Here is an 18,844-nt window from a genome sequence, read left to right as displayed (position 1 = left end):
AGAGTCACTCCGTGGACTGGGGTTGGTAGGGCGTTGAAGTCCCGTAAGCTCACACCTAGATTCATTGGTCCCTTTGAAATCCTAAAGCGTGTCGGCCCAGTTGCGTATCAGGTGGCTTTGCCACCATCTCTCTCAAATCTCCATAGTGTCTTCCATATCTCTCAACTCAGAAAATATGTCCATGATCCGTCGCACGTGATCGAGTTGGACAATGTCCAAGTGAAAGAGAACTTGACATATGAAACACAACCACTGAGGATCGACGATCGTATGGTTAAGCAGCTAAGGGGGAAAGAGATTCCCTTGGTCAAAGTAGTATGGGGAAGTGCTTCGGGCGAGGATGCCACCTGAGAACTAGAGGGTCAGATGCGTGATGCATATCCTACCTTATTCGATACTAGTAAGTTTCGAGGACGAAACTTTTTTTAGGGGGGTGGAATTGTAACAGCCGTAACTTTAATAAGTAAATAAGAAAATAATAAATTAATAAATAAATAAATAAATAAGTAAAAATAAAATAAAAATTATTAGGTCATAAATTCCCACTATATAAGCCAAATGTTAACCTAGAGCAGCTTTTTGGAAAACACATTCTATTCCTTTCTTCTTTTCTGACGCACAAGAACCCTAACAGAGCAACCAGAGGAGGAGCTCTAGAGAGCACCAGAGACGCCACCATTGCTAACAGAGAATATTTAAGCGACTACATCGAGGTAAGGGATGAGTTACTCACGCTTGGGGATTAGAATGAATATGTGTAGGGATCCCTAGAGGATCAATTTTTGGGTTATTTTGGGGTGTTTATGAATTTAATTATGTTTTCATGTTTAATCGCGGATTGAGTGTGTTTGATGAACCAATTGGTGTTCTGTTGCGAGTTTGTTGTAGAATTGATGTGTTCCCGTGTTAGGTGCGTACCTTAGAAATTACAATTCTTTATAATTAGCATAAAAATTGTGTGGTGGTGATTTTGTTTATATCAGATATGTTGGCCTTTCAATCTTGTTCTTTTTATTTTTTTTTCACACCGCAGTGTATACGTGTACATATATATTGATACTGTTTTTTTTTACAAACTTTATATTTTATTTCATGTGGGTGATTTCTCGTCATGAAATTCATATGTGTAGGGATTGTTGGATAATTGAACTGGCTAAAATCATTTAAAGAAATTAACTAAAGTTGTATTCACATTGTAATTAGGCATTTTCTTGATGTTGATAACTTAGTTGAAATATATTTAGAATATAGGTATACATGTTGTTCATAGAAATCAATAAGAGTATATATTTTATTGTTATATATAATTTGTATTTACTTAATGATATATTTGATATTATTGTGATTATTTTATATTAATATATATTTAATACTTTTTATATTATATATATATATATATATATATATATATATATATATATATATATTTTACGTGTATTTTATAGTTATTTGTTTATAAGCCTTGAAGTAAAATATTGTATGTTATTATTGTTATGATATATTGTTATTTAATTGTTGAATATATTTTGTAATTAGTTAAAGTGTGAAATGTTAAACTCTGGACATGAAATATGGTTGTGAATGAGTGTGTGATTGATATTTGTAGTGATATTACTTGTCATGTGAGTTATGAGTTATATAGTAACCCGACCAGTGTTTACCTTGAGAGAACTTTTATGCGCAGTGTTAAAGGAAATTGTAGGATTCCTAGTTAGGATCCTGAAGGGTTAAACTATAGCGCAATGTGTTAAATATGTTTGAAATATAAGTGTGAGGTCGTGGGTATTATATAACTCATAAACAGTGTCTGCGTGCAAAAAAGAAAATCTTTTAGGGGTTGGACCTGAATCAGGAAGGTGAGGCCCAAACAGATTCTTCGGAATCTAGGCCTTGGGGGTAAAGATACTCGGTTTGAGTGCTCCTTTAAGCCCATGTTGATCCCATGTGGTTGGGGCATTCTCGCAAAACAGAGTAACCCTGACTGGTCACCGTATGATGTTACTTAGTGAGAGTGACCGAGTATACCCATTGTGTGGTGTGCTTTGTCATGTACTCCAAAGCGCCCCAATGTTGTTTTTCACTGACATGGTACCACATTGCATATAGGCTTGAGTCTTAGTATAATTGTTGCATAATGCTTGTGTTTGAATTTCATTGAGTTAACAATTGTGGTTGATGTTATTTTATGGAGTGTGTAAACTTGAATGGGTGTGAATAATGTGTGCGATTTTGTGTAGTAATGTTATTTATATACATTCAGCCTTAAGTATTATATGTTTCACATGCTCTAATGTTTTATTATATACGAATGTGATAACTCACTCCCGGTGTGTGTTTGTGTTTGGGCTGATTGCCACTTTGTTTTAGGTGAGGCTTCATATGATGAGTCACATGCTAGAGATGGAGAGACTTAGTCTATGATAGGGATATGCTCTGATAAGTGTGACATTGGGGCATAGGATTTTACTTCGCATATTATGATTTTCACATGTTATGATTTACTGAATAATATAAATGCGTTATACTTTTCTACTTTAGTTTCTTTTTATTATTTATTTAGAATGGACGGCCTTGTTTTGAGCCGGGATAATCTTACCTTTTATTAAAAAAAAATCTATTATGTTTTCACTAAGTGGATGTGAACCTTTATCCTTTTGAATTGATTTAAATTAAATGTGTTTAAAAAGAAAATTATTAATTAAATTTTGCATGTTTTTTTTCCTTCTTTTATTATTATGTGTTTATAATCTTTTAATTAAATTTTGTATGATTTATTGAATTAGTTAGTTATAATTGTAAGGGTAGAGGGTGTCACAATGTAAGCTCCATTGGAGCTTGTAGGCCTACGATCTTCTTCATCAATGGATTTCTTTGCTTCTTGGAAGATTAATGGCAGCAGAATGGAGAAGGAAGAGAGAAAGGAGATGCCACTTCAAGTAAAAGATAAGTCTAGAAGAAACTCACCACCATAGGAGGTAATGGATAAGAGCTTGAAGGAAGAAGGAGATGAATGAAGGGAGAGGGAGAGAAGAGCACAAAATTTTATGCTCTAAGAGAGCTCTGAAATCTGAAGTTTAATTTTCAAAAGATCAAAGTTGAAAAAATGCACTCACATGACCTCTATTTATAGCCTAAGTGTCACACAAAATTGGAAGGAAATTTGAATTTCTATTCAAATTTCACTTAAATTTGAAATTGAATTTGTGGAGCCAAATTTTGGAGCCAAATTTTCACTAATTATGATTAGTGAATTTTAGCTATGACTCATCCCACTAATCCAAGATCAAGTCCAAGATTCTCCACTAAGTGTCCTTAGGTGTCATGAGACATGTAAAACATGAAGGACATGCACAAAGTGTGACTATATGATGTGACAATGGGATGTAGTAAGCAAATGCTCACCTTCCCCTCTAAAATTTAATTGGATTGGGCTTCTCCCAATTCAATTAAATTTATTTCTCAACACACATCAAATATTCACTTAATGTATGTGAAATTACAAAAATACCCCTAATACAAAAACTAGTCTAGGTGCCTTAAAATACAAGGGCTGAAAATTCCTACATTTCTAGGGTACCCTACCTACATTATGGAGCCCTAAATACAAGGTCCAAAATAATGAAATCCTTATCTAATATGTACAAAGATAAGTGAACTCATACTTAGCCCATGGACCCAAAATCTACCCTAAGGCTCATGAGAACCTTAGGGCCTTCTCTTGCATCTCTAGCCTAATCTTCTAGGAGTCTTCTATCCAATGCCCTTGGGGGGTAGGATTGCATCAAAGAACAACCGACAACCCTACGTCGTCAATCGTCGTGCCGGCCACCAGACCTATATTGAGTCGTGGCGGCAAAATCACTATGCTGGCTATGGAGCCATCAGAAACTTTTGTCGTGGTGGATGTTTGTTTTCCCCGACCAAGATTTGGCACCACTGACACAAGAAAATCAACGTGAACTTGAATCATACGTTGTCGTCGTCATCAACTTTGTCTCGATGCTCCCACTCTTCGTTAGCGACTCTATCAAGAGCGTCAAGAAAACAAAAGAAACAATCAAAGTCCTTATGCAAATCGGAGCATTCCCTAACATAGAGAAAGCAAAAGACAACCACAACATTCGTGAGATTCAAAATTGTAGTAATTTTTGTTCATGAGATTCGAAATTGAGGAAATGGCAAAAACATGATGCATGTGTGGAAACCGTTAAGGTAGATCTATCGTTGAACAAAGTGAATAAACCTGACATCATCTCAACTTCGCCGAAAAAAGAAGTTGTTGTTGCAAAAAAACCATTGAAGAAGAAGGTTGAAGAGAAGAAACCTGAGGAGAAAAAATCAGAAAAAAAAACCTAAAGAGGTAATTAATTAGTAATCAATCTTCATTTTCCTCTAATTGAACAAATTTATTAAGTCTTGACAAAAGTAGGTGTTCAATCGATGAGTTTTGACGAAAGTAAGGACTTGATGACGATGAAGGGAACAATAGACGTGAAAAGATGGTGTCGTACCTAAATCCAAATGACGTTATTTTTACTTTTTTTAAAACAAAATTCTATCTGTAATCCCACTTAAACAAAAATTACCTATAACATACCTAGATGTTAGATTAACGGTCATGTAATAATTAAGCGTAAGTAACTCGAACAAAAACTTTAAAATATTAGAAATCTAAGTCAAAAAAAAATTTATCATAAATCAAAGAATATATATATATATATATATATATATATATATATATATATCAGGCATAAAAATAAATTTAAGCCTTAAAAGAAAAATCTTATTTAACTTTTTATTTATTTTCATCTAGTTTCTTTCTTTCTTTTCCAGGTCACTCACTCCTCGTGCACCCGAATCGAGAGTATTCGAGTATGAATAATAATAATAATAATACGTGTATCATCCAATGAAACACCACCACGTAAGATCAAAACTTTGACCTCCTCGCTGTTTCTCTGCACCAGAGTGGTTGGCATTGCCACCTTGTTTGGTTCCACACTTCAATTACTTACCATTATTAAATTCTCTTCACCTCTGTCTGATAACTCTCTTCTTCTCATCAACAAAAACAAAACTTCAATTTCTCTATGATTATGATAATGATGGGTTCAAACCCAAAACCCCTTGTGCACCTTTCTCTTCTTCTCCTGGTCCTCTTTTCTTCCTCAACCGAATCCCTGAGATTTGAAATCCAATCCGGGCACACCAAATGCATCTCCGAGGATATCAAGAGCAATTCCATGACCGTTGGCAAGTACCAAATCGTTAGCCCCAACGAGGGTCAACCTCTGCCAGATGCCCACAGATTCACCGTCAGGGTACTGCAACAATAAAAATCGAAACTTGCTCATACCCAGTATCGAATGAGATCGTGTTCGGTATTTTTCGGTTAATGGGTAATTTTGTTTCTGATTTTTTCTTCTTTTTTTTTGGGTTAGGTGACTTCGTCTTATGGGAACAACTATCACTACGGTGATCGCGTTCAGACGGGGCAGTTTGCGTTTGCTGCAGTGGAGGCTGGAGATTACATGACTTGCTTCTGGGCTGTGGATCACAACCCTGTGGAAACGTTGACTGTGGATTTTGATTGGAAAACGGGTGTTGCGGCCAAGGATTGGTCAAATGTTGCTAAAAAAGGCCAAGTTGATGTGAGTACTGTGTAGAGTAGTTACTAGTCGCTACTACGTGTCACTTAACTTTTTTTTTTGTTTTAAACCTCTGGTTCATCGGGGGAAAGGATTTCCCCGACTAATTCGAAGTTCGGTTAGGAGATAAATAAAGCCCCGTGAATAATTTATCGAACTCGGGTAGTATCCAAATGATTAAATCTTAATTTCAATACATTAACTACTTGTGCCCAATCAGTTGAATCTATGTGTCACTTAACTAACTCTCTATATCATACACTCTACAGTTGATTTGATTGTTGAATATAGTGTTTACTTTGTGGTGCTGTGATGTGAGTAGAGTAGTTCACTACTATGTGTCACTTAACTAACTCTCGGTATGATATATCCCATATAGTTTATTTGGTTTGTTAAGTATAGTGTTGTTTGTTTCCTTGGTGTCTTTTTGTGTGTGTGTGGGGGCGGGGGAATTAGTGTATTGTGTTTTGCTAGATTTACTTGTGTTAGTTAGTTTTCTAAGGAGAGCTGATTTGGACTAAATTCAGTGTTACTATGTGGTATTTGTTCCTATGTTAAGATTATTTTAGGTTAGGATATCTTGCAAGGTACTTGATCTGGTTCTTGATGATTAGGAATTTGAAATTGTAGAAAGTTGCTACTGATGGGGCTGCACCTCCACCCATGATATTGCAGCTGCAATTGTAGTTGTGGACCACAATTTAAAACCTTGATAAGCACACTTGGTATTAGTGTGTGTGCCCTAGGGAAAAGTACAAAATAGTAGACAATAGCACACGTTTTGCTTCTCTAATTTAGTGATTGGAGGAAGTTGTTTAGAGAGATCTCATGGTAAATAATATCTTTGAAGATTTAGTCTTTAACTTGAGAGGAATGACGTTGTGTCATGTGATTCATGTAGTGGGTCCCACTTGTTAGGATAAGGCTCTTGTTCTTGTCGTTGATTGTGCCACTCATGTACTCACGAGGAAATTAAGGTTGACTCTTTTAGTCCATCCCCTATCTAATGCAGCATATACTGATGTGAGGTGAATGTGTCCTATGTGAGATTTACTGGCTGAAGCTCAATCTAATCTGATTGATCAACTAGTGTCTGGCGTCAGTTACCAGTTAGATGTACTGAGATTTGTATTAGGACTTGAGAGTAACCTTACTTATGAATTTCTAATCATGGTAAGCATACAGGGGCACTGTAGGTTTCTTATTTTGGCAAGCTTTTGACTGTATTGAATGGAGACAACATAATCACCAATCATCCTTGCAAATTTGTAACTTATTTTCCCTACTTGTAACTTTTTGTTTGCTTTCCACTTATCTTAAATTGATAAGCGATAGTTAGCTCTTTTTGGTTGCTTATTTTTCTGTTGACAAAATTGGCTTTCTTGAATAATTGCTAAAATTCATTCTTTTTTTTTTGGTATTATTTCTCTCTAGTACCTAGGGGGTCTAGCTTAGTTGGTTAAGTGAGTGTGTAAGTGTTGTAAACCTACTGGTACTGTGTTCAATTCCTATGTATAAAAAAATTATTCCTCCCCAATATATTTTTTCTGGACTTTACAGTAATCCTGCTGATATCACTAAAATCATTGGCATATTCTTGACCAAAAAATAAAAACCTACTCAAAACCTCACCATCCCATGACTCCCACCATTTCTCATTTGAGGAATAAACGAACTCATGACTCATTTTGGTTTTTCAGTTACTTGGCTTAACTTGTAATCTTCGCTGACATAATGTTTGGCAAAAGAAAAAAAAAATTCTTACATCTATTTCATTCACCTGTACTAGGTAATGGAGCTAGAGCTAAAGAAGTTGCAGGATACTGTTTCTTCCATTCATGAGGAGATGTTTTATCTTCGTGAAAAGTAAGTGCGTTACAATTGCTGAAATTTTTTAATTTTTTTTTCTGAATACTTTAATTCTATACATTGGCATAGGAAATTATAATAAGCATTATTCTTATTTTTGTTGAAATACTTAAGAAATATATTTTGTAACTGAGTTGAATGGCATTGTGTACACCAATAACGGTTGTTACTAGTGGTAGCGGCTTGTATTTCTTAACCAAGTGATCCAGAGTTCTAATCTTGGTTAGCCCTTGGATATGAAATAAATTGTGTTAGAAGGAAAATATTCACCTTGTGTGGACTCAATGTCTCTGACGAAGATTTGTCATTGGTGGTTTTGACGGAACAACTTCATACTAATACCATGATTACCAAAAGGAGAAAATGACATTGTGCAATCTTTGTAGCCGTCTGCAATTAGTAGGATAAGGCATTACAGTTGATGTACTTAATTAAATACATTGACACGATATAATGTAACAATCACTATTCTTACGTTGGTTTTAATTTTGTATTTCCAGAGAAGAAGAAATGCAAGAACTTAACAGAACAACCAGCAGCAGAATGTTCTGGTTGAGTTTGCTTTCCCTCTTTGTCTGCTTATCAGTAGCAGGGATGCAAATATGGCACTTGAAGACCTTCTTCGAGAAAAAGAAACTCATTTGAAATTTTGTGATAGTGATTTTACATTTTTCTTCATCCGTGCGCTTGTAAAATATACCAGCATTAATTTATCCTGAGGATACACATAACGGTAGTCAGTATAATCTCAGAATACTTCCTTTGTTAAACGCAAATCAGAGTTATGGCAACACGAGTTTCAGACGAAATGTTGACTTTCTTTAATTTAGGGCCTTTCTTCGTCTTCTTGTTTATGACGATTACCTTGTAGATGATTACGTAACAAAACTTATTATATTCATAACCATCTCGAATCAAATCAGAGGGTGAATGAATAGATTGTCCAAAGTTTGTAATTAACATTCCATTTCCTATGATAGGCACTTCAAAAATAAATTTGATAAATAAAAAAAAGACCATGAATGAATAAAATAAGTTAAACTCAAGTTATATAATTTAAAGTTAAATTTTGAATTTAATTTGCTTAAATAGATGAGTTAAGGTTGGTTATGACGTCTTCTTTTGCAATTACTTTAATATACTTTTTAGCATATTAATTATGGTCTGAGTAAGAAAAAAAGAGCATATTAATTATGGTATAATTTTAACGGTGTATAGATTAGACTTTATTGAGAAAAAGTAAGGTTCAATCAATGGGTAATCTTTATAGTTTATACAGTACTTTAAGAGGGATTAATTTTTCACTGTAAGAGAATTAAGACTGGAGGTAAATTTAGTTAACTTTCCAATTATTTGTGCCTTAGTTATTGTAAGTTAAATAAGTTAGATTTAGGGATTTATAAATATAGTGATTTAAAAGAATAAATTAAATTTTGAGCTAAGGAGCAACCAGAAGATTTAGGGGTTAAAAAAATAAATTAAGTTTGAGCTAAATTACTATATTTTTTAAGATTTATATACTTCATTTAATATAGTGAAGTAAACCTAGGTCCCTAGTTTTAGTTCATATAGTATTTATTACTTTAATCTTCTCGTTTTATAAAATGTTATTATTTTAATCCTTAATATAATAATATCAACCAAAAATACAGTGAAAATGAATTAAAATTCAATTTAAATATTTTTTTAACGCCATCAATTTGTTAGCATACTTATAAAGAAAAAAGCTGATATCTACTGAGTAAATGGATCAATGAGTATGACGCATAACACAAAAAGTGGACCATACTTTTGCTGTAGAGCTGTAAACACCAAGTGCGAGCGAGACTCTGAACTTAGGCCGTGTTTGGTTTAGGGAGGATAGACAGAAATTTGGTAGGTCCCATATAGGATTCACATCTTTTACATTTTTGTATTTTAATTAAAATTTATTTTCTATTTCTATCATCTTTATTTTCATCTAGCATTAGCAATGTATGAATCCCCTTAAAGAGATAAAATGAGTTGTTTATACAAAGAGCACCGGAGATCTTCTTATAGCTCCATGAAACTAAAGAGATCGTAAGCCACATCTGTCATTTTCTTTTCTTCCACTTATGCAATTAGGCAGAAAGTGGGATTGAAGCTTGCACATTATGGTCCCCAGTGCACAATTTATTAAGTTTAACATTTATTCTCGTGAAACCAGCGAAAAGAAACTCCCATGAGAAACGCAATCCCAAAAAAGTTGTTAGCATCTATACCAGAGGAATTGGTAAGAGAAAATAGAAGAGTGAAAACTATAACTAGTATTAATTTTTAAATGAAAAAACAAGGAACATAAAAAACCGATAGCATGAAGTGACCTACTTCCTCAATTAGTTTGTACACTTGAAACCCTTTTTACACTTATGCAACAACTTGCATATGCTCGCTTGAATGAAACAAGAGCTTTAATGAGAAAAAAAACGTAGAAACCAAAGGCAGGGCAATCAACATCACCTTTTCTGCTCATTAATCCAAACAGTTGAAAACAAGTATTGACTTTGCAGGTTGGTTGGCTCAACCAATCCATATATCCGGCACCAAACCAGAGAATGGTAATGGTAAATAAATCATCTTAATTTCTGAACAAATTATTGCTATTAGACATTTATGAGGTAAACAAGTGCCAGTGATGCTCTGTAGGTAAATTCTCCTTGATCTTTTCAAGCCGTTTAAGGATCTCTATGAAGGATGGTCTCTGACTCATGTCATGAGCCCAACACTGCTCTGTTAACCTAATAAGAACATGAAAGGCCAAAGTCTATAAGATTTAATTATATGATCGAGGCATGCTTTAAACGAAATAAATGTTTACTTGCTATAACTTCTAATAGCCTAATTTACATAGCATTTCAGAACCTCTAAATAAATGATCACAAAAAGAGTTAAATCATATTTATGGCTATGCTAGTCACACTTGGGGTTTGTGAAATAGGAAGTACTAAGCTGCAACAATAATCATATAATTGGTCAATGTTCTTCCATGTATGGTGAACGCGGGAAAAATCATAACCATTATTAACCACCCCTTTAATTTTTTTATAGTCTATAATAATTAGTCAGACTTCAGAGATAAAGCATGCTGCCCACACAAAGTAAGATCATAGATGCCGAATAAGTGTAATAAAGGTAAAAGATGGGACAACAAACTAAGATGCCTTTCGTGATTTTAAAGGCAATATACAACAGTAAGCCTAGTAATGGCGTATCACATGGCTTAGATATCACAGAACATTTAAAAACACACTAGAGCATGTGCAGTTGAAAATCTCAAATCAAACCAAAACGAGTTTGAAACAAAGCAAAGAAGAAAGTAATCCCAAGTCAGATGTTGAACAAATGGGAGGTCATATTTTGAATGTCGAGGATATGATTAATTGTAGGAATGAATTGCTCTGACATGAGATATCTTCTCTAATGAAAGCATGTTGGAAAGTACTCATATAAGACCCATCTAAGTAGGTGCTTCCAATAGTACCATTTTTAAGATATCAACTTTCCTTTTCATAGCTCCTCCCAAAGTGAAATTAGACCACATTATCCACCTAATTTTAAGCCAGGACGCATGTGGCCTACATTTGAGACCTTTTTTTTAGAGTTGTAAAGGACCTAGTCGCTTAAAAGCTTCAACTATTTGGTGCAAGCCTAGAAATGATTTATATGTCGCAAACATGGCTTGTTATGTGAAAGCCATTTTAGGCTTCAAGTGTGAACAATCATAGAAACCCACTTAGAAGAATGATAACAAGCTCTTGACCACTTGGTCAAAGAGAGCATGATACCATGTCAAGAACTAGCGTTCATAATAGAGTGCTGTGAAATTGGATAAAAGAAATGTATCAGACTTACTCTTGCAATTCAGGGGTATAACCCTTTGCCCGAAAATGAGGCCTGTGTCCCTCTGCAGCGTATTTTGCTCCTTCATAAGGTTCACGACTTGCAAAAGGTGGTTCACCTTCAAGCATCTGCACGAGATAAGGATATCATGCATTAAAATTAGCTTCAAATTGTATCACATAAAACTTTAGTATTTAAGCAAGCAGAATTACCTCATATAAAATCATTGCAAAGGAGTACACATCAACCTTCTTATCATATCTCCGATGTTTGAAAACTTCAGGAGCCATGTAGCGGTCTTTTTTTTTTAATCCCCGAGAAGAAGGAAATTAAATTAAGTTTTGCACAAGAATGGGAACTAACACTTAAAAAAAGAAACTCTGAGAATACTCACAGCTCCCAGTTTCACCAGTCATCTTGTATACATCATGAGAACTCTGGACCGTGATAAGCTTACTCAATCCAAAATCTCCAACTTTTAAATGGTCGGCACTAGAATTGACTAAAAGAACATTCCTGAAATTTCAGAAAATAAACTTCAACATATAATACAAAGGCTTCTTAATTCCAGCTGCATGTGTTTTACGACATAAAATTTTGTCGATCTAGTTTCTTCAATTTGTTCATAAGCAATACATCATAACATAATGTATGTAGCAGCCTAGCAGGCTATCCATAATAATATTTTCATATATAGGTTGCAAATAACCAACTTACCTTGGCTTTAAGTCTCGATGAATTATAACATTTGGTTCATTGTGAAGATAGGCCATTCCTCTACAAAAACAATATTCACAAAATGTATATTAGCATCGTGAATTAGTGATGAGATTAAGTGAAGCTGAATTTAAACAAATTCTTCTAGATTTCCTAATTCTATTATCTCAGATGATAAAATACAGAATGCTATGAATTTGGATTAGTGATACACTGGTCATAGTATTCTATAGGGATCAAGGAGGCTAGCCAAAGCCAAATACAACTGATACATTTGTGATTCATGTTGGTCCAATGACAAGAGCTTGGGCTATGAGAGGTAAAGGCACTATGGCAAACCTAGTTGCTAAAATTCGTACAACAGTCATGGTTAGGCCATGTTTTTTTTTTTAAAGTCGTTTAGGCCATGTTTTTTTTTTTAAAGTCGTTTAGGCCATGTTTTTTTTTTTTAAAGTCGTTTAGGCTATGTTATAAAGTGAAGCAAGACATAATGAGGTGAAATTAATATGAGCCTTGCAAAGTCAACAAGGCCATGTTGGTCCAATGACAAGAGCTTGGGCTATGAGAGGTAAAGGCACTATGGCAAACCTAGTTGCTAAAATTCGTACAACAGTCATGGTTGCAATGGGACAGCATGGGTCTACTAGATTGAAGCTTTGAAAGACTAAACGGAGTAGTTTAGGCTATTTTTTTTTAAAAGTCGTTTAGGCTATGTTATAAAGTGATCAAGACATAAATAGTGAGGTGAAATTAATATGAGCCTTGCAAAGTCAACAAGGCCCTGTTAGTCCAATGACAAGAGCTTGGGCTATGAGAGGTAAAGGGACTATGGCAAACCTAGTTGCTAAAATTCGTACAACAGTCATGGTAGCAATGGGACAGCATGGGTCTACTAGATTGAAGCTTTGAAAGACTAAACGGAGTAGTTTAGGCCATGTTTGTTTAAAAGTCGTTTAGGCTATGTTATAAAGTGAAGCAAGACATAAATAATGAGGTGAAATTAATATGAGCCTTGCAAAGTCAACAAGGCCATGTTAGTCCAATGACAAGAGCTTGGGCTAAGAGCTTGGGCTATGAGAAGTAAAGGGACTATGGCAAACATAGTTGCTAAAATTCGTACAACAGTCATGGTAGCAATGGGACAGCATGGGTCTACTAGATTGAAGCTTTGAAAGACTAACGGAGTAGTTTAGGCCATGTTTTTTTTTTAAAAGTCGTTTAGGCTATGTTATAAAGTGAAGCAAGACATAAATAATGCGGTGAAATTAATATGAGCCTTGCAAAGTCAACAAGGCCTAATTTGGGCTGCTAGTAGTTTAGGAATACTTTTGTTAGTTAATTATGAATTTTGGACTTGTAATAGTTTAGGACTTATTTTAATTTGTTGGTTAAGGATTTTAGGTTAGCTTCCATGTTTTGAGCTTTAATTAAGACCAAAATTGTATTGGTTATGTTTTGCCTATATAAAGTAAGAAAAACATCGCCTTTAGGAGTTCAACATTACTTTGAATAAGAAATTTTGGATTCTCTTCTCCATTTGTGGCAGTTTCTCTTCTTAGGGGTTGTAAAATTCTACTAGAATGTTATTGAGAATCATGAGTAGAATCTTGTGGAAAGTTTCTCTCCTTAGAGTATGTGATTGCAAAAATTCTCACTGGGTCAACAAAGTTGATCAATTTTGGTTCGTCAGTGAATATTATTATGGGATTTAGGAATTAGACTCATACGTAGTCAGAATCAAATTTCAAGATTTTCTTGTGTCCACATATCTTTTATTCATCTTCTTTTCTGTATCAGTTTGGTATCTGAGGTTCCTGATTGTTAGCTAAATGTTATTTGTTTTGTGGCTTCATATTTTTAAAAAGAATAACAAAAACAATAAAGGAAAAAAACACTTCTGCATTTGATATTTATTCCTTCGAGTCATCAAATTATTTTCTTGTTTCTACATCCTTTTCTGTTAGTTGACAGTTTGCCATAGAATTGTATTGTACCTATCTCTTCTGTATCCTTATTAATTATTATGACATGGTCCTTATCAATTCTTCTTGTTTCTATTCGTAGATATCCTCATCAATTCTTCTTGTTTATGCATCATTATCTATTAGTTGTTAGTTTGTGACCATATAGTTCTCGAGCTCATCTCTTTCTTGTCCATCATTATCTATTATTTGCTCACACATGTGATAATCCAAATAATTTCCCTTATCTTTCTATAATTCTGAATTGTTTAACTTTTACTATAGCATTCTAAAAAGGAAATGAGAAAAAACGAAAATATAAATAAAAAATATTCTATTTTGATTTTTAGACCATAATAGTGTTTGGAGTGGTCCTTAGAGTGGTTTGATTGTTACTCCTTTCTAGTTTTCTTGTGCTCATAATTTTTTGTTTAGTGATCCTCTTGATTTCTCAGAAAACTTGCTACCAGGATCATACTCTTCTTGATCTTATTTAGTGAGATTTGAGCTCTCCTTTGAAGAAATTGAGTGGTGGAACTCAAATCTAGAGTGTGACATATTAGAGGGTAAGAGCCAAATCAGGTGAATAAATATGAGCGTGTGAGATCATTATTTGAGTGCATACACATGAAAATATTATTGTGTGACTTTCTTTTTTGTTCACTAACATTTTATGCAGAGATTTTATCATGACTTCTAAATCAAGATACATGAAAGAATAAGATGTTGCATTATCTTGAAAGCTATGCATCAACAATTAGAACACATGATACTGTGTTATAAGAAATAAAGGAAGGACTGCATAGGAAGAGTAAGCAAATTACAAACTTAAAATGAAATTTAGGACGGATAACGGTGGAAGTTGGCAAGTTAGCTGATATCCTGATTATAGAGAGGACTTTGAACAATAAGAGTGAATTTGAAGGTTTCTAGCCTAGAAGGGGTAGAAGAGAAACAAGGAGCTTCTGTGGCAGGAGCAAATGTCACAGTTCTTAAACAAACTGCCAGGTGTTATATAACAGATGTAAAGATAATAGGAGAGCACTTTTGGGCTAATTTGTTTTTTATGTGCTTAATTGTTCATAGGTAAGATAATTTTCTCCTATCCTCCTCTTATGTATTTCTCTTCTATTCTTAATAATTTCCTTTTAGAAGATAAAAATAAGAAAAGATAAATATGGTAAGACACCATACCTGACAATATCCATGGAAAAGCTGATAGCAGTTGCAGGACTAAGCGCGCCTTTTTCTTTGAGGTACTGATGAAGATCACCCTATATATGAATGAAACAGAAATTCAATTTAAAGCATAAGTTTGTTAAACCAAAAACTAGGTGTACATCTGAAGGAATTATGTTTTATTTGCATACCCCTCTTAGATACTCAGTAATTAGCATAAGGGGTTTCCTGTCAGTAACAGCTCCAAGAAACTGAACAATATTGGGGTGCCGAAGCTTCACCAACAAATTAACCTCATGCCTGAAGTCCTGACTGTATAAAAATTAACACACAAAATATGAGATATCATAAAAAAAAAACTGGGACAGAGAAAATATGATTTATATTGCTGCAACCCCCCTCCCCTTCCCATGGTTTTGATAATTCATCATACACAGACATAACTAACCATCCAAATATCCAATCTGTTAGAATAAATCATTTGGCCCTAAAGAGGTAGTAGGTTTAATCTGAGCAAAATGCATTTAGCAAAAACAGTTCAATTACTAGCCAATATCTCTCCATATAGCCCCGAGTAAAACTTGACAGATGACAGGTAAGAGAAAGTCATTAGACCTTAGTTTTAACAATTTCTCCAGTCACAATCACAAGCAATCAAAAGACATTCACATCACAGATAACAACTAACTAGCAGCAACCAAATTGAAGACAAAATACTAGAGACGAAAGAAAGAATCTCACATCACCAATCTATCTTCGGAAAGAGATGGAAGAATACGTTTAACAGCAACTGGTGTTCCACGCCAATGGGCTTTTAAAATCTCACCAAAAGACCCCTTCACGAAACATACAAGAAAATAATTTAAGTCATTGAAAAAAAAAAAGCTAAAGTCTTGTACTCTTGTTTGTTTATTATTTTTTTAAAAACAGTTTTGTATTTTCTAAAATTTGCTTGTCCCCTGAGCACCGATCGAGCACATTTGAAAGTGCTTGTCTCTTGACCACATTTCTATTTTCTAAAATCTTGTCCTCTGAACAATTAAAACAGAGCATTTGAACAAAACAGAAGAAGATGAAAAGAAAACATCTCTTTCAGTTGTTTCTGTTTTTTGGTTTTTAAAACACTTGTTTTGTAAAAAGAAAAAGAATTGAAGCTTAGAGTGTTTGGTTTGGTGGTGAGGGACCCAAAATCAAGGTGGCACCTTGAAAAAGCTGGAAGCAACTTAGTGTTGCTTTGCCTTCAATGTAGAAAATCATAACTGATTTTGGCAAAAGTGAAAGCATTAATAGATTGCTGATTAGTGTAAATTTGTTTTCAATATAAAAAAAAAGTGAGAGGGATCAAACAGGCCGCAAGTTGTTCTTTTCTTCCCACAATCAGCCATAAACAAAGCTGAAAACCGATGACTGTCCTTCGATGATGATTTCACAACAACAATTCAACTCACTATCAAACTTGCAACTCTAGGTACTAAAGCATACAATTAATCTAAGTTTAAGAAACACTTGCTGAAATGTAATAGTGGAACAAAGAGTTGACCAAAATAAACTCCACGGAAACAGAGAAAAAACGCAGAGGCGAAACCTACCTTCCCGATTCGCACCGAGTTGGAGAAGTCAAGCTCGGTTGGCTCGACTTCCCAATCACACTTGTTTGGCAACGGCGGCGCCACCGGCTTCGGCTCGAAATGGCTTCCATTTTGCCCCTGCCACCATCCATCATCACAGTTTAAATCTCAACAACTTCACTCATAATCCAAGGTTTTAAATATCGGTTGTGATTTCGTCGCGTGTGTTAATATCGAGGCAAATCGCGGATAAATGTGAACCGTTTTTTAAAATCTTGATCATCACTGAATACAAAAGTTAGACACAAAAAAAAAAAGAAAGAAAGAAAAGAAACTCACAAAAGACAAGCCACCATGCGATTGCAAAAGCTCGATCACATTACTCTTCTTAGCTCCCTCCGCATCCGCCAGAGGCTGTCCAAAATTTCCAAAACCTAAATTTCATTCACTCATTTCTTCTTCACAACGAATCATACTATCATACAGTAACAAAAATAATTATAATAAATTAATAATAATAATAATAATTAGGAATGTTATTAGTATGTATGATGATTACGGTGTTTTTCCAGCGATCTTGCGCGTTGACGTCGGCGCCGAACTCGATGAGACAGGTGGCGACGTCGATCCAGCCGTGGAGCGACGCCACGTGGAGCGGCGTGCGGTTGTCGTAGTCTCTGGCCTTGACGAGCGAGGGATCCTCCTGGAGGAGCTTCCGCACAGCTGCGGCGTCGTTTTGGTGCGCGTGCCAGAGTATCAGCGACGTGCGACTCACTCTCTGCTTCTCCTTCTCCTTCTCACTGCTGTGGCTGCTGCTACTACCCGAACTCATCGCTTTTCTTCTTCGAACTTGAACCCGAATCGAAGAACGGTTCGGTTTATTCAAGCGTCGGTTACTTCTTCTTCTTCTTCCGCGTTCTATTATAATTTGGTTTTGGTTGGTGTTGGTCCTTTACCTCAACGATATCTTTAATGTCAACTCAGAAACTACTTTTTTTCTTCTCGTAATTCGTAAATTTCGTCGGGGGGGAATAAAGCGCGTGGGGTATATTATGTGTATATGCTTTGCTTACGCTGTCACAGGGTCACCTTGTCAGTTACCGTTTAACTTTAACTGCTTCAACTGTATCTTAAAAAAAAAAAAGCTTTAACCTCTTCAACTGAAACCGGGGATTTACTTGAATGGATAATTTTACTGTTTCACCTTGTCTCATCGTAGTTATGAATCAACGATAATATGCATTTTAATATAATATACGTCACATTAATTATATAAATTACGTAATCCTTACTCATCGAACTTATCACTTGTTTATGAAGTCTCTCTGGACCGTGACGAATGACGACGAAGTTAAAAGATTTGGATTGGAGAGATTTTGGCCTTATCGTTAACTTACTTCTTTCAAACATGCTGTTAGATTTCTATGTGAATTATGGCAAATGGATTTCAGATGCTTTGAATGATGCAGTAGGCAAGTAAACATTTTTTACGCTAGATGTTGCTATTAGATTGTGGTGCTGTTATTGAGGCTTGTAAATGATTTAGTTTTGTTAAGGTGCTTTTACATCAAGATCTGTCTTTTTTTTAATTAATTCTGGTACTTTTTAACCATTAAAAATTATAATTTAAATTTTAAAATAAATATTAGCGGTTTTTAAAATCACCACAATTTTTTTTTTTAAATTTCAGCAGTCATGCATGTTATTACTTAAGAAATATGACATGAATTATTTCAAGAAGATAAAAGTAAACTAACTTTGCTTCGTGAATGAATTTTTTATCATTTTTTAATCAATATTTTCAATCTTTTACATGCCAAGTACCCAATTATTACTTCTTACACTAAAAAGCCTCCCTGGACATTGCATTCATTCAAAGCAGCCGTTTGCTCATTCAATGTATGCTATCATTAATTCAAGACTTCCTTGAGACAAACCGTAAATATATACTTTTGTGACATATTGAAGGATAGACATAAAAAGTAATTATTTTTTATTCATAAAAATTAAAATATGATATTATAAAATTTACAACATTCAA

General features: G+C 34.6%; 2 protein-coding genes across 2 annotated transcripts; one reads left to right on the top strand and one right to left on the bottom strand.

Annotated features, from left to right (window-relative positions):
* Positions 1–4,991: 4,991 nt before the first annotated feature.
* Positions 4,992–8,346, top strand: LOC114401263 (transmembrane emp24 domain-containing protein p24delta9-like). The gene is made up of 4 exons (XM_028363739.1): positions 4,992–5,321; positions 5,442–5,651; positions 7,438–7,514; positions 8,018–8,346. The coding sequence occupies exons 1-4, from the start codon at positions 5,091–5,093 to the stop codon at positions 8,160–8,162; spliced, it is 663 nt and encodes a 220-aa protein (XP_028219540.1). The 5' UTR covers positions 4,992–5,090; the 3' UTR covers positions 8,163–8,346.
* Positions 8,347–9,837: 1,491 nt separating this feature from the next.
* On the bottom strand, positions 9,838–17,946 carry LOC114403280 (integrin-linked protein kinase 1-like). Its single transcript, XM_028366128.1, has 11 exons — positions 17,363–17,946; positions 17,143–17,217; positions 16,825–16,941; positions 15,977–16,071; positions 15,427–15,547; positions 15,251–15,330; positions 12,096–12,155; positions 11,773–11,894; positions 11,591–11,676; positions 11,391–11,506; positions 9,838–10,276 (listed from the first exon to the last, which is right to left on the bottom strand). Exons 1-11 carry the CDS (start codon positions 17,633–17,635, stop codon positions 10,150–10,152), a joined length of 1,272 nt encoding a protein of 423 aa, XP_028221929.1. The 5' UTR covers positions 17,636–17,946; the 3' UTR covers positions 9,838–10,149.
* Positions 17,947–18,844: the final 898 nt, after the last annotated feature.

The sequence above is a fragment of the Glycine soja genome, chromosome 20, assembly GCF_004193775.1.
Source record: "Glycine soja cultivar W05 chromosome 20, ASM419377v2, whole genome shotgun sequence".
Lineage (NCBI taxonomy): Eukaryota > Viridiplantae > Streptophyta > Magnoliopsida > Fabales > Fabaceae > Glycine > Glycine soja.
Note: the sequence above shows the minus strand (reverse complement) of the source record. Positions and strands in the feature narration are given on the sequence as shown.